Source organism: Lemur catta, chromosome 15, assembly GCF_020740605.2.
Source record: "Lemur catta isolate mLemCat1 chromosome 15, mLemCat1.pri, whole genome shotgun sequence".
NCBI classification, from domain to species: domain Eukaryota; kingdom Metazoa; phylum Chordata; class Mammalia; order Primates; family Lemuridae; genus Lemur; species Lemur catta.
In genome coordinates, this window is record NC_059142.1 from 50,678,162 (window position 1) to 50,692,217 (window position 14,056).

The following is a 14,056-nucleotide window of genomic DNA, read 5'->3' on the forward strand; positions in this document are numbered from 1 at the left end:
GCTTCCGCCCCCAAACAAGATGGCGGAGAGGCGGGGCTGACAGAGCGGAAGTAGCCGCTGGACGGCTGACGGGTGCACCATGGCGGCCGTGGCCGCCTCCTCCGCGCTGAAGCGGCTGGACCTGCGCGACCCCGCGGCGCTTTTCGAAACCCACGGAGCGGAGGAGATCCGCGGGCTGGAGCGCCAGGTTCGGGCCGAGATCGAGCACAAGAAGGAGGAGCTGCGGCAGATGGTGGGCGAGCGGTACCGCGACCTGATCGAGGCGGCCGACACCATCGGCCAGATGCGCCGCTGCGCGGAGGGGCTGGTGGACGCCGTCAAGGCCACCGACCAGTACTGCGCCCGCCTGCGCCACGCCGGCTCGGCCGCGCCCCAGCCGGCGCAGGACCCGCAGGTCAGTCCCCCAGGTCCATCCCTCGCAGGGCCATATGGCCCCCCTAGGGCGTCCCTGCGACCGCGCAGGTCAGTGCGCGCCCCGGCCCCGCGGGACCGCCAGGTCTGTCCCTGTCCCCCCAGGTCCTCGCAGGCCGCGCGGACCCGCTGGCGGTCCCCGCCTGCCAACTTTACGACCCCTACGGGCCCGTCCCAGGCAGTCGGTCTCCGACCCGCGAATCCTCACCTTCCCGGGAGGAGCCGGTGCCTCTCCCTTCCGACTGCCCTCCTCAGGGACGGTGCCGGCTGCTGAGCCGTTCTGGAGAAGTCTTTCAGCTGCTTCTTCAGGAGACTTCCCCGACTTCCGCGTCCCGTTCCCTCACCTCACTCTGGGTTCCCTGGGCTCCTTTCAGTTATAGCGGAAAACGCCAGGGGTCTCTGTCTAGGCAGTTCAACTCTTCCCTATGTAAAATTTCCCGACATTGTTTGTCTTAGAACAGATTTTTCCTTTACATTAACACCTTCCCCCAAGTCATTTATTCCTCATCCCAGCCTTCCGCCTCATCCCGCCCCAAGAATAACTTCCACAATCCCAAACAGCTGTTCCACCCTTTGGGAGTCGTTGGAGGGTAGTACCGGCCCTCAAGCCCTTACCTTTTAGTAGTTGAACTACGGCTCTTCTAATTCAGGTTCTCCTGGGTTCTTCCCCCGAATGCTATTGATTAGACCCGAAGTGAAAGGGTGGGGCAGTAAACGCATCCTAATATTGGAGCAGCATCTTGTGTTCCCAAAGAATGTTGACCCAGGGAGGAACAAAATAAAGTGGCATGAGGGTGAAAAGGTAAACAGGGAAGTTGTTCTTTACAACCTGGGAGAAGAATTTACTGGGACATGGAAGAAGAAATTGCACAAGTACAATCTAGCTCCAGTTTGGAACTTTTTCATGCTACCTGGGTTTTAGAAAAATCTAGGTCAGCAGACTGGGCTGACACAATAGAACTATAGAAAGTTGGAAATATGTCACAAATGTTTGAAATGAGTGACCCCATCCCTTTCAAAGCTGAGCATTTAGTAAATGCCCCACCTTAGGTGGCCAGCCTTAACTGTAACTGAGTCATACTTCCAGGTTTATTAAAAAGGCAACTTGTATTATACCTGATTTTAGAAATTATTGATTTTCATAATAGTTATATCTGATTTATTCTCAGTCAAACCCACAAAAACTTGAGTGCCTTCTGTGTTCAAGTCCCAAAGAAATACAAGTAGGAAAAGCCGCGGGCTCTTACAGCACTCCAGCAACTATGCTACACGAGACTTTGATGCCTTGATGAGTGGCATTGAGTCCAGCTTACTGAAAGCTTCGTATCCTAAAGTACCCCCCAATTTTTTCCCCAAGCCTGCAGAAAACTGCCCTTGCTTTTGTGTGCTCTTCTGACTTAGTTCTGTGCCCTTCCCTGCAGCCACAGCAGCCATCCCAGCAGAATTTCTATAGCATGGCTGCCCAGATCAAGCTACTATTAGAAATTCCCGAGAAGATCTGGAGCTCTATGGAAGCCTCTCAGTATCTGCACGCCACACAGCTCTACCTGCTCTGCTGCCACCTTCACAGCCTGCTCCAGCTGGATTCTTCTAGTTCCCGATATAGCCCTGTCCTCTCCCGGTTTCCTATACTCATCCGGCAGGTGGCAGCAGCCAGCCACTTCCGGTAAGTGGATCCGGCATAACGCTCTCTGGTGATGGTCAAGCTTCACCACTACAGTTTTATGGAGTCTGTCTTCTTTCCTGATATACCAAGGCTCTTCACCCCAGATGTTAAAAATTCCCTGTTGTCCTCTGTTATCATTTTTCTAGGTCAGCTATTCTACATGAGAGCAAGATGTTGCTCAAATGCCAGGCCGTGTCTGACCAAGCTGTCGCCGAGGCCCTGTGCTCTATAATACTCTTAGAAGAGAGTTCTCCTCGCCAAGCCCTCACAGACTTCCTGCTGGCCAGAAAGGCAACTATTCAGAAACTTCTCAACCAGCCACACCATGGTGGGTGTGGCTTCTCTCCAACATTTGGTCCTTAAGCATGGGATAGAGAAGGGTGAGCTGAGGGAGACTGCAGCCTGCAGAGCGTCCTCTGTCTTGAACTGCACGAACGGAAATTGTAAAGGAGAAACAGAGGATGGTTTCTTCTCATAGGTGCTGGTGTCAAGGATCAGATTTGCTCATTGGTGGAGTTGCTGGCTGCCACGCTGAACCAAGCTCATGCCCTTTTCTACACTTTACCAGAAGGTGTGCTGCCTGATCCATCTCTGCCGTGTGGCTTGCTCTTCTCTACTCTGGAGACCGTCACAGGCCAGCATCCTACTGGTGAGCTTTTAGACAACCTATTTTTTTTACGTGGCAATGGGTCCTTGTGGGGCTAGAATGGATGCTGAGAGCTCACTTAGGAGGCTGCCACCATGATCCAGGTGTCAGATGCTGGGGACTTGGGTTAGACAGGAGCAGTCGAGATGGAGGTCAGTGGACAGCCTGGACATCTGTGTAGGAGGGAAGGACTGGTGATGTATTGGCTGTAGAAGGTGAGCGAAGGGAGGTGTCCAGATTAACTAGAAAAGGAGCTGGTTTGAAGGTGCCGATGATGGGCTCACTTTGAACTTGTTGCATGGGAGATTCCTGGGACCTTGAAGTGGGGCTGTGACCCACAACAGAGCAGCAGGACGTCTGGTTGGGGACATAACCTGTGGCTCATCTGCATGGGGCTGTTATTTGAAGCCATGGGAATGGATGACATCAGTAAGAAAAGAAAATGCCAGAGACTGTGCCTTATGGAATTCCAGAAATCCAGGGTCAAATGGGGGTGTCAGCAAAATCGACTATGGAGAATGCAGCCGAAGATGGAAAGGAAACAAGTCGAGTATGGTGATAGCCAAGTGGTCATTTACAGAAAGAGACGGGCATTACATAGCTGCCGCTTGGCTCACTTTATCTTCCAACTAAGGCACCGCCTCCTTATGCTTTGGTTTCTCTCCAGGTGCTTACATTTAACACTTTACCCTCTCATGAAGGCTGGGCATTGGGTAGTTTGTCATGGCATTGTAAAACTGCAACAGTACCTTGGAGGGGCCCTGTGTTTCACACTCCAGAGGGTGCTTTGTGGTGCCGTGATGGTGCCTCCCAGGGCTGCAGAGCACAGGCCTGTGCCCTTCTTGACAGGTCACCTCTGAAGAGCTACAAATGACTCACTAATCAGGATGAGTGGTCATTGATTCTTTCCTTAGATCTTCAGGGGAGGTAGGAGGATGGTGAGGAAAGGGAAACCATTAACTTGTACTTTTTTTGACAACCTAAGTTCTACTTTCAAAGTCCCAGGGACTACACAGCACTCATTTCTTCTTTCTACTCTCTGACCCCCATTTTTCCTTTTGACTTTTGATTGCCATTCTTCTCAACCAGTAGGATGACCACAGTCATGGTGAAGCTGCCCCACTCCCTGATTGGGGGGCCCTGGATATATTCTGTACTTTCTTGTCCCCCCATTCTAGGAGTCCAGTTTGACCTTTCTAAAGAAAAACTAGATGATTTTTGTAAATTCCATCTAGGTTCATGTTTTAATGTGCTGTTGAAAGTGTGGCCTCGATTGCTTCTCACTGGCCTTGTCTTTAGGAAAGGGCACTGGCGTCCTGCAGGGGGAGATGAAACTCTGCAGCTGGTTCAAACACCTGCCGGCATCCGTCGTCGGGTTCCAGCCAGTGCTGCGCACCCTCGCACACCCCATCAGCCAGGAGTACCTGCGAGACACGCTGCAGAAGTGGATCCACATGTAAGTAGCCAGAAAATGCTTCCCTAAGGCTGGCAGTAACCACCGGATGAGGGTCGGTGAGGCATGAATGGGAAGGCTGATCTCCCAGATGACGTGCTGCCTGTCCGCCACTCTCTCTGAGGCTCATTGTCACCTTCGTGGCCATTCAGCACCCACTGTGGGAGAGCCAAGAAGGGATTTGTTTTTCAAAAGATTATGTGGAAGGTTTTTAGTTCTCTTTATATAAAAGTTCTGCAACTCCTAAGGTTTTATTTAATGCATTAGTTTTTGAAGCCATTCCCTGGGGCTCTAGATTTCTTCATAGCCTCAGGGAAGCAAGGGTGGGCCTGGTAAGAGGGCAACAGACTGCAGACCCCAGCCCAGCCAGAAACTCTCTGTGTTGATAGAGCTCTGTAAACACTCTGAGACATACACACACACGCACACACACGCACACTCACTCACGTATATATTGGGACTCAGGTCAAAGGTTTTCAAATGGAATCCTGCTGTTTTCTTAATAAAGATATGAAAGTCATGCATCTAATGGAGCCCAAGGGAAATGATTTTGTTGCAGGTGTAATGAAGACATTAAAAATGGGATCACCAACCTGCTGATGTATGTGAAGAGCATGAAAGGTCTCGCAGCGATCCGGGATGCCATGTGGGAGTTACTTACCAACGAGTCCACCAATCACAGCTGGGATGTGATATGTCGGCTCCTTCTGGAGAAGCCACTTCTATTCTGGGAGGATATGATGCAGCAACTCTTCCTTGACCGGTTACAGGTGAGGTAGAAAGTCACATGGTCCACCTATTTCACAGCCAATCCTAGTGTAGTATTTTGACTGTCTTGAGAGACTCCTGTCACTTCTTCCCCTGCTTACTAACAGACATCCACTATCTAGAGCTGAAAGACGCCAGGCTCTGTCAGTTGGTCGGGAACATGCCCGTGTCCATTAGTAATGGCTTCTTTGTGCTTTGCCAAAAGCATGTCATCTTTCTGAGTGTGGTGGAGAACATTCTGAATGCTCGGATAAATTGCCATTTGGTAATTTTTAGATTTCCTTAAAGGAACTGTGATTAAAACTCTCTCTCATTCTCTTTTAGACCCTGACAAAAGAAGGCTTTGAGTCCATCTCCCATAGCTCCAAAGAACTCCTGGTTTCAGCTTTGCAGGAACTTGAAAGCAGCACCAGCAGCTCCACCTCGAATAAGCACATCCACTTTGAGCATAACTTGTCTCTCTTCCTCTGGTCCGAGAGTCCTAATGACCTGCCTTCCGATGCCGCCTGGGTCAGCGTGGCAAACCGGCATCAGCTGGCCTGCAGTGGCCTCTCCATGAAAGCTCAAGCTGTCAGCCCTTGTGTCCAGAACTTCTGTTCTGCCCTGGATTCAAAACTGAAGGTTCAGCTGGATGACCTCCTGGCTTACCTTCCCTCTGATGACTTGTCACTGCCCAAGGACATTTCCCCCCCACAGGCCAAGAGTTCTGCCTTTGACAGATACGCAGATGCGGGGACCGTGCAGGAAATGCTGCGGACTCACTCGGTGGCATGCATCCAGCACATCACAGACTGCATCCGGGAGGAGCTGCGGAGCATTGAAGAAGTTGTGCAAGGGCAGCAGGACATCCTTGACAGTGTCAAGCTGCACGCAGTCCTTTTCATGGCCAGACTCTGCCAGTCCCTGGGAGAGCTGTGCCCCCACCTGAAGCAGTGTATCTTGGGAAAATCAGGCAGCTCTGAGAAACCAGCAAAGGAGTCTAGGGCTCTGAGGAAACAGGGAAAAGGGAAAACTCAGGAAATCATTCCGACGCAGGCCAAGTGGCAAGAAGTTAAAGAAGTACTCCTCCAGCAGAGTGTCATGGGCTACCGGGTCTGGAGCTCAGCGGTTGTGAAAGTGAGTGACACAACTTCTTACACCCGTTTTATCTCATTTTTAGCATATTCCGGTCTTACCAACCTCCATGAGGCCCTTCAATAATAAGGGAATAATAATTCTTATTTCATACACTTTTACTTTGTTTCTGCTAGAGAGTTGAAATGTAAAAACTTTAACATTCATTTTTAGCCTAGATTTTGGAAACAGAAAACCTGCATTTTTTCCTTCCGTCAGATGGGAATGGAAGATTTTCTGCTGTGACAAGGGTCTACATTTCCCATTCTGCAGCCTAAATGTCGTAAGATGGCACTTGGCGTTGGAAGAGTAGTTAGCAACAAAATCCCCATTGCTGGCATCGATAATTAGCCACAAGAAAAGTGACGTTTGCCACGCCACTGCACACGTGACCTGAGCAGCTCGAACTGTTCTCAGTATTGTGCTAATAGTTTTAAACATACTCTACAAAGGATCTAAATGGCTTATATGGAAAATATTTGCCTTTTCTTACCAGGTTTTGACTCATGGATTCACCCAGTCATTACTTTTAGATGATGCTGGCTCAGTCCTGGCCACAGCCACCAGCTGGGATGAACTAGAAATTCAGGAGGAAACAGAGTCTGGCAGCAGTGTCACATCTACGATCCGACTCCCTATGCAGGTGAGTAAGTCCCACTGTTGCAGGGACCATGGGCTGAAAAAGGGAAAAAATTGTTCTATGGAAAAGTAAAAGATTTTAGAAAATCATTTAACATACAACTTCTGAGTAATAGCTGAAAATCATACTTATAACTTCCTACTATGGGAGCACAGTGGATGTAGGACCGAGTAAATAGCAGACTATTTGAGGAAAAAGTCAGTCAGTGGTTCTTTCCTTTTGTAGCATGGGCTCTGTTAATTAGAACCACATACTCTAAAGTGAAAACAGCAGCATAAAACACAGTGCCATCTGCCAGGTCAGTGTCAGACCACAGAGGGGTTGATAGCAAATTGCATTTAACAAGGGCTTTGTATCTGTTAAATGGTCTGCCAGGAAGAAGGCTTAATTGGAGAGGTCAAGGTCCTGGCCTATAGGCCTTGCCCTTGTGACGGTAAATGGATCCACTTTTACTGCATGGCATTTAATTGGTCCAAGTTGGCAACAAAACTTTCACTTGTTCTTTTAGCCGTCCTGGTATGTGCAGTCCTTCCTGTTTAGCTTATGCCAGGAAATCAATCGGGTTGGAGGTCAGGCCTTGCCAAAGGTGACGCTGCAGGAGATGCTGAAAAGCTGTATGGGTCAAGTAGTAGCTGCCTATGAGAGACTTTCAGAAGAAAAGCAGATTAAGGTAGGTGCTTGAATGTTTTCCCATTAAAAACAAATAAAAACCTTAGCTTTTTCTTGTGTTTGGGCAGTTCAAATCAAGGATTCAAACTGTTAAGGATCACCCAGCCCAGGCATCAGGTCCTATCAAAATGCTCTCCTATTAGGAGTGGCTCCCAGCTCTGCACATTTAATAACTCCCATTCTCAGGGCTCAAGCAGGTCTTCACTAAGAAGGCCGTTCAGTACAAGTGGAAAGGATAAGAGCTTCAAAGTAACAAAAGGCCATTGCTGCCACTTGCGCACTGTGGGCTTTGGGCAAGTCATTAACGTCTCAGTTTCCTCAGGATCAAATGTGATCACATGAACTGCTCAGCCAGTTTCCTCACTTGTAAAATAGAGCCCCCACCCCCAGCTCAGGGCTGCTTGTAAGGGGTTAGAACAGTTGCAAAGCACAGCCTGTGGTGCACAGAGATGCTCATTTCAGGGCACCTCCACTTCCTCTCTCCTTCTGTGAAGCATATGCCCTTGGTGTATATTCCCATTTCATTAATGACACTTTTAAGAAGGGAACAATCCTGACTTTAGAAAGAATTCAGTTAAGTCTTCTCTCATGAGCTTCCTCCAGATACCTATGGTTCATGCAGGTAGCTTTTTTTTTTTCCTTTAAAATGACCATTTATATTTATAGCAACTGAGGCCTTTTTTTTAAGGGCTAGGTCTCTTCCCTGCTGTTAGGTTTAGTTTTATTTAAAACTAAGTGTCAGGCTGGGTGCAGTGGCTCACACCTATAATCCCAGCACTTTGGGAGGCCAAGAAGGGAGGATCACTTAAGGCCAGGACTTTGAAACCAGCCTGGGCAACATAGTGAGACCCTGTCTCTACAAAAAAATAAAAAAATTAGCTGGGTGTGGTGGCATGCACCTCTAGTCCCAGGTACTCAGGAGCCCAGGAGTTTGAGGTTGCAGTGAGCTATGATCACACCACTCACTGCATGCCAGCCTGGGTGATAGAGCGAGACCCTATCTAAAGAAAAACAAAAAAATAAAGACCAAGTATCTAACATAACCTGTTGGTGGTGGTTGTGAGCTTTAAGCTGGCCATGTGAGTATAAAAAGCATCTGCTTCTGAAATAGCAAGCTGTAACTCAACCAAAACATGAAGCCATTTTATTTTGCTCATGTAACAAGTCATCTCTCTTCATGGTGGGGACCGGGATTCGCCTGCAGAAGGAAGGTGCATTTCCAGTAACCCAGAACCGGGCACTGCAGCTGCTTTATGATCTGCGTTACCTCAGCATCGTTCTGACAACCAAGGCTGAAGAGGGGAAGAGCAGCCGAAGCAAAGCGGACTCCAGGTGTAGTATCCTCTCCGCTGTGCTGTCAGTCTCTTCCAAATGCAGAGAGCCCCTTTGCTGGGAAGCCACCGGCACATTCCTTGTATTTGTTTTAAATAGTAAGTGCTCATGTTACCAGCAAGTTAAATAATGGCCACCTGCTGGATAAACTCCATGGTCAAGTGCAATAGGTGGACCCTCATTCCTCTCTTCTGAGTCAGCCGAGCAGCTGTTGACGATCATTTGAGCCCTTAGTGCTCTCCCTAAAAACAGAACATGGGAAAGAAATGGGCTTCACTTAGATGTCACGTCAGGTTGAAACTCTTTGAGGATTACTTACGCACGATCATCAGTGACAAATGTCCTAAGCCAGCAGCTAAGTAGAATAAAATCCAATTCCAGGATTTCTGTGGCATTATAATACTTTAAGGTTGTTTTTGATCCTTAAAAAATGTGGGGAATAATGATCCTAATCCTTTTCTCAGAATTGAGAAAGTGACTGACCACCTGGAAGCACTCATTGATCCGTTTGACCTGGATGTTTTCACGCCACACCTCAACAGCAACCTCAATCGCCTGGTGCAGCGAACTTCTGTGAGTCGAGTCTAAAACATGCTCAGTGTGACTCAAGTGCCACAGGCTCAAATTACAAAATTAACCTGTTCTGGCACTTAACACTCCAGGATGCAGCCTTGGGAGGGGGGTAAGACACAAATAGCTATGTGTGGTTATAGGGGCTGAAAGAGGATTAGATAAAATCTCACATGCTGAGGCAAACACGATCTGACCCCTTAAGTTGTAGATAAGGATTATTAAGGTTTTATCCAGGCCTCAGAAAGAAAAAGAAAAGAACTGTGTGACTATGAGATTCTGACCTGCGGGGCAATGATAAAAAGTAATTTTGAAGCATTAATACGCTCAAAAGAACATTCCCCAAAATGATGGTTAGAAATAGAGATTGATGACTAACAGAGAAGTGACTTTCCCTGACCTGGACAATGAAACCCAGCATTTTATTGTGCTCCATTTCTTGTCTGTCAGGTTCTATTTGGATTGGTTACCGGTACGGAGAATCAGTTCAGCCCCCGGAGCAGCACATTCAACTCCCAGGAACCCCATAACATACTGCCACTGGCATCGAGTCAGATCAGGTAAATCAGCGGTCCCCAACCTTTCTGGCACCTGGGACTGGTTTCATGGAAGACAGTTTTTCCATCGATCAAGGTGGGGGTTGGGGGACAGTGAGCAATGGGGAACAAGGCTGCAGCTGGCTGCTTACCTCCTGCTGTGCGACCACCTGCTACTGTGCAGCCAGGTTCCTAAGCTTCATGGAAGACGGTTTTCCCACAGAGGGGCAGGAGGGGACATGCATGGCCCAGTTCCTAACAGGCCATGGACTGGGGCTTGGGGACCACAGAGGTACATGATTCTAAGAGCCCTTCACTGGGCCCTGAAGCTGCCTATTTGTGCTACTGAAATTCTTTCTCCTTGTCTTGAGGTTTGGACTTCTCCCACTGAGCATGACAAGCACTCGAAGGGTGAAATCAACCAGCAGAAGTGTCGAAACAAAAGCGCAGGTTAGTGCCAACAGTAAAAGGTCCACCCTCTTGATCCTGTCCCCATCTCCCACCCAGCCACCCGATCAGCTCCCTTTTAAATGACTGGTAAAGAACTGAGTGACAAAAAGCACTAATGCTGCTTTTAATGGCGGCGCAATGGAGAAGTACAAGGTCTTACTAGCTCAAGCTAATAGAAGTGTTAAAAGTAGTCCACTGACACTACCAAATAGCTTCGTAATAGAAACATTTCTCAGGCTGCTCAGGCTGCCCAGGCTGTAAAAATATACAGGACAGGGTGGAGATTCTCTCTGGTATTTAGTAGGGCAAAAGTTAACTGCCAACCTGGCACTATGATTGTACTTATTTGGAAAAAATTTATTTTGTTCTGGTGATAATTTCACCTTCCATGTCTTTTAGTTGGGTGGATGGTAGATAAAAGAAAATTTGCTTCCCTAAGTTTAATGTTTTCTTGTTAATACATGTTTCGTTTCAGTAGGATGCCATCCATTAAGCCTGCAGGAGTCCTTCTGGGTATTTCTGAATTGTGCTGTGTACACGTGTTTGAGAGCTCAAACAGCTTGTCTTCTTACAGCATTTAGTTGCTGTTTGCTTATTGTTAGACAAAACATGAGCAGTGTATCCTTTCCATATTCCCTGATACCAAACTCATGAAGATCCACAGTCCTCATTAAATATCTTCTTTTAAAATTTGGGAGATGGTAGTAAAACAAAGAAAAAGCTCTTGCAAAAACCACTCACTCCCTAAGCATGGGCCTGCGCTGTAACTTCCCCGAGAACACTGTTTCCACTTCAAGTGACTGGCCTTCCAGTACTACCCAGATCAGAGGGACAGAACATGGAAAGGAGGTACATGTTTACCCTTTTCCTAGGGCAGTCATTTTCAAATTCTAGTTCTGTCACATAATAAAATCTCATGCTGTTCCTCATGTCCTCTTCAAATCTTGAGAAACAACAAAGTCATCTGACTAGAGCTATCCATGCTTCTCAGACCTGCTTGTGTGCCGTGTGGACTCCGAGTGGCGTGGCGTGGCGTGGAGGGTGAGCAGGCAGGAGGGCTCAGGGAGACGCTAAGGCACTTTCCTTTACATCCAATGGCAGGTTGTCCCCCCGGCACTCTCCAGAGCAGGTGACCCGATGCTTCCTGGCTCCTTGTTCAGACAGCTCGTCAGTGAGGAAGATGACACGTCTGCACCTTCATTATTCAAACTTGGCTGGCTCTCTAGTATGACTAAGTAACATGGCAACATATCCCTCTCTCTAAATAAATACTACTGCATTCTTTCTTCTAAAGGTGCCTCTGCTCATTTGTTTCAAAGCCACACCCATCTACCCAATTCCAATGATGGAATGTGGCCTCCTAGTTACTTACTGTTAGAGGTTACTTTAAGCATGAAGTTAATCCTTGTCCAATGGTTTCACAATACTTGTTGCTTTAGACATCAGTTCAGGTAGCTTATACTTTATCAGCATTCATCAATGCCTTAATTGTTGACACTACAAGATGGAATTATCAGACATCAGGTAAGCTGCTGATTTAACAAGTTTGTGAGCAAGACAAAAAGTCATTCCATATTTCTTCACTTTCAGAGCTGTGCAGTGTTTCCTACTAAAGTCTTAGGTCCAGACTCTGGAGGAATATCAATACAGAAGTTATCTGAGTTATAAGAGTCTAAAAGACATTCTCCCTGGAAATACAAATATATAACAAAGAGTGGAGCCTGTTACTAGGGAGGGTGCTTCTCTCACACAGTCTAAACTGGATCTGATTGTTCAACAGAACATCTACATACTAAGAGGTAGTATGGCAGTTCATTTCAGTGCAAGGCTGAATCAAGATTTCTGTATTTTGGGAAAAAAAAAAAACTTTTGTTTTTTCATGGAAACTAGATACTCTTTACTGGTTTATTGAGTTAAAAAAATTGAAGATCCTGCATTTTTAAAAGGCCCTTTTACATAAAGTAGAATTTCTAATTGACAGATTTGGAAATCAGTCTGAATTGGACATACTATGGATTCAACACACAGATGAGATTTCCTCATACCACTACCTTGACATGGATTTGACACCCTCCCTCAGAAGAATCCTATAAAAAATTGCTTCAAAGCCCCTTGGAAATTTCAATAGTGCAGCAAAACCACAAGTAAACAATTGCCTGTTAACCGGTTATTTCAAATATAACCCAAAAAGCCAACAGGCATTTTTGTATGTGTGTGCAATTTTTTTTAAAACAAATCGCAAGTTGAAATATCCAATCTGCACAACGCTGTCCCTTCACAGAAGGCAAGAAACTGCCGGCACATCATGTCGGAGGCCGTCCTCGGTGCTGCAGGCTGTGGAAGTGGGCCTCCTTCAGGGTCTGGTTGATGTGGAAGTAAGGGCCTTGGCACAGTGCAGACTGCTCGGGCACGGGCTGAGGGGTGTTAGGACTGGATCCGGCAATGGTCTGGCTTAAGCTGCCTTCTGGCCCACTAGCCCTGTCTGGGCTGTTGATGCTGCTGCTGCTGCTGCTGCCACCACTATCACTGCCTGAAGACTGGAAGGAAAAAGAAAAAAACAAGGTCATGATCAGGCTGTTTTGTTTCTTAAGAGCTTCACTGTGGTTTAATATACAATATCCTTAAGTGAATTTTTCCAATTCAGCTTGAAGATGAAGACATTTACTGGGCTTTATAGTTTACAAAGTATATTCACCTAAGACACTTCATTCTATCCTCACAGCTACCCTGTCAGGTCGGGTGGGATTTACTATCCGTACTATATATCCCTAGGTGGACAGGCCCGGATTCAAGCACAGAGCTTCAATCCTTTCAACTACATCTTAATTCCTTCACACATCTTCTGTACCTACTTTTACCATTCATGTCAATAATTTCTAATCAAAGGAGGAAGTTTTCAGCCTCCAAGGGAAAGTATCAGTCATTGGTACAGGGCATAATAAAGGTGTCCCCATAACAAATAAGTTGGCTCTAGGGACAAGTGAAGATAAAAACTAAAAACCTATCCCAATTTTGTGATCATCTCATCATGGACACAAAAAGGCATTCTATAACTGCAGGACAGGACATGTACCCTAAAAGGACTTTAATATACCTCTTATAAGTTATCTTATGTTGGCATTTTTGCATTTCAATGTGCATATGTGTATCACTGAGCATGCCCAATTTTTTCTCTAATGTAACTACAATGACTTGGAGTTTAAGTCACCTTGTAGAAGCTATTCAGAGATCCCTGATAAGAGTCACTTTCAGAAATTCCTGCCTTCCAACACTAGGATTCTCAAAAGGGAAGACTATGTTAAGGATTCATTTCAGAATTATGGTATTTTGCAGTCTTAATACTGCATTTCTAATAAATGACAACCGTGATTACTCAATGAGCAGTACCTTTCTCTATTTACAACTCAACACAGTACTGTACTGGAAGAAATCAATACATGAGAAAGTTAAAATCCTAGTAATAAATGATCTGGTGTGTAATTTTTTTTTAACTTAGTTCTTTGATACATCCAAATTTATGTTCCCTTACACAAAAACACTGGTTTTGAAATGTCTGCATACAACTATGTAAAGTCTGCACATAATAAAAAAAGACTGGAAAGAAACAGACCACAGTAGTTATATTAGAATGGAAGGATTATAGTTGCTTATTTTTTTCTGCCCTTTACTATATATTTTTTTTTTAAGAGGTGGGGTCTTGCTCTGTTGCCAAGGCTGGTCCAACACTCCTGGGCTCAAGTGATTCCTCCCGCCTCAGCCTGCCCAGTAGCTGGGATTACAGGCACATGCCACACCACCTGGC

The 14,056-nt window shown here is 46.5% G+C and overlaps 3 protein-coding genes across 7 annotated transcripts in view; 1 reads left to right on the forward strand and 2 right to left on the reverse strand.

Annotated features, from left to right (window-relative positions):
* SLC39A11 (solute carrier family 39 member 11) overlaps positions 1-1,081 on the reverse strand; it is a 356,160-nt gene extending 355,079 nt beyond the window's left edge. The window contains exon 1 of one of the 2 annotated variants that reach the window (XM_045525211.1): positions 1,027-1,081. The gene's annotated coding sequence lies outside the window, so the exon portion shown is untranslated. Of the gene's footprint in view, positions 1-619; positions 739-1,026 lie in introns of those variants that run through there. The other variant, XM_045525212.1, reaches the window with a different exon arrangement.
* Positions 1-11,547, forward strand: COG1 (component of oligomeric golgi complex 1). Of its 2 annotated transcripts, none has more exons than XM_045525200.1 (14): positions 1-394; positions 1,833-2,077; positions 2,224-2,405; positions 2,556-2,726; positions 4,023-4,179; positions 4,736-4,946; positions 5,269-6,060; positions 6,554-6,700; positions 7,206-7,367; positions 8,571-8,698; positions 9,163-9,271; positions 9,719-9,828; positions 10,176-10,254; positions 11,356-11,547. In XM_045525200.1, exons 1-14 carry the CDS (start codon positions 80-82, stop codon positions 11,491-11,493), a joined length of 2,946 nt encoding a protein of 981 aa, XP_045381156.1. In that variant the 5' UTR covers positions 1-79; the 3' UTR covers positions 11,494-11,547. The 2 variants fall into 2 exon arrangements, with proteins under 2 accessions (XP_045381156.1, XP_045381157.1); XM_045525201.1 differs by having other exon boundaries at positions 66-394; positions 10,730-11,547.
* Positions 10,351-14,056, reverse strand: part of FAM104A (family with sequence similarity 104 member A) — a 14,688-nt gene continuing 10,982 nt past the window's right edge. For all 3 annotated transcript variants that reach the window (XM_045525215.1, XM_045525216.1, XM_045525217.1), the window contains one exon: positions 10,351-12,791. In XM_045525215.1, the coding sequence (XP_045381171.1) occupies positions 12,558-12,791 (234 nt within the window). In that variant the 3' untranslated portion in view covers positions 10,351-12,557. The remainder of the gene's footprint in view (positions 12,792-14,056) is intronic.

Excerpts from the sequence above, each read along its gene's own strand:
- COG1 (XM_045525200.1), top strand. The coding sequence starts at position 80 with ATGGCGGCCGTGGCCGCCTCCTCCGCGCTGAAGCGGCTGGACCTGCGC. Across the intron at positions 4,180-4,735 it reads CTGCAGAAGTGGATCCACAT|GTGTAATGAAGACATTAAAA; the intron begins GTAAGTAGCCAG and ends ATTTTGTTGCAG. Across the intron at positions 10,255-11,355 it reads GTGTCGAAACAAAAGCGCAG|GTTGTCCCCCCGGCACTCTC; the intron begins GTTAGTGCCAAC and ends ATCCAATGGCAG.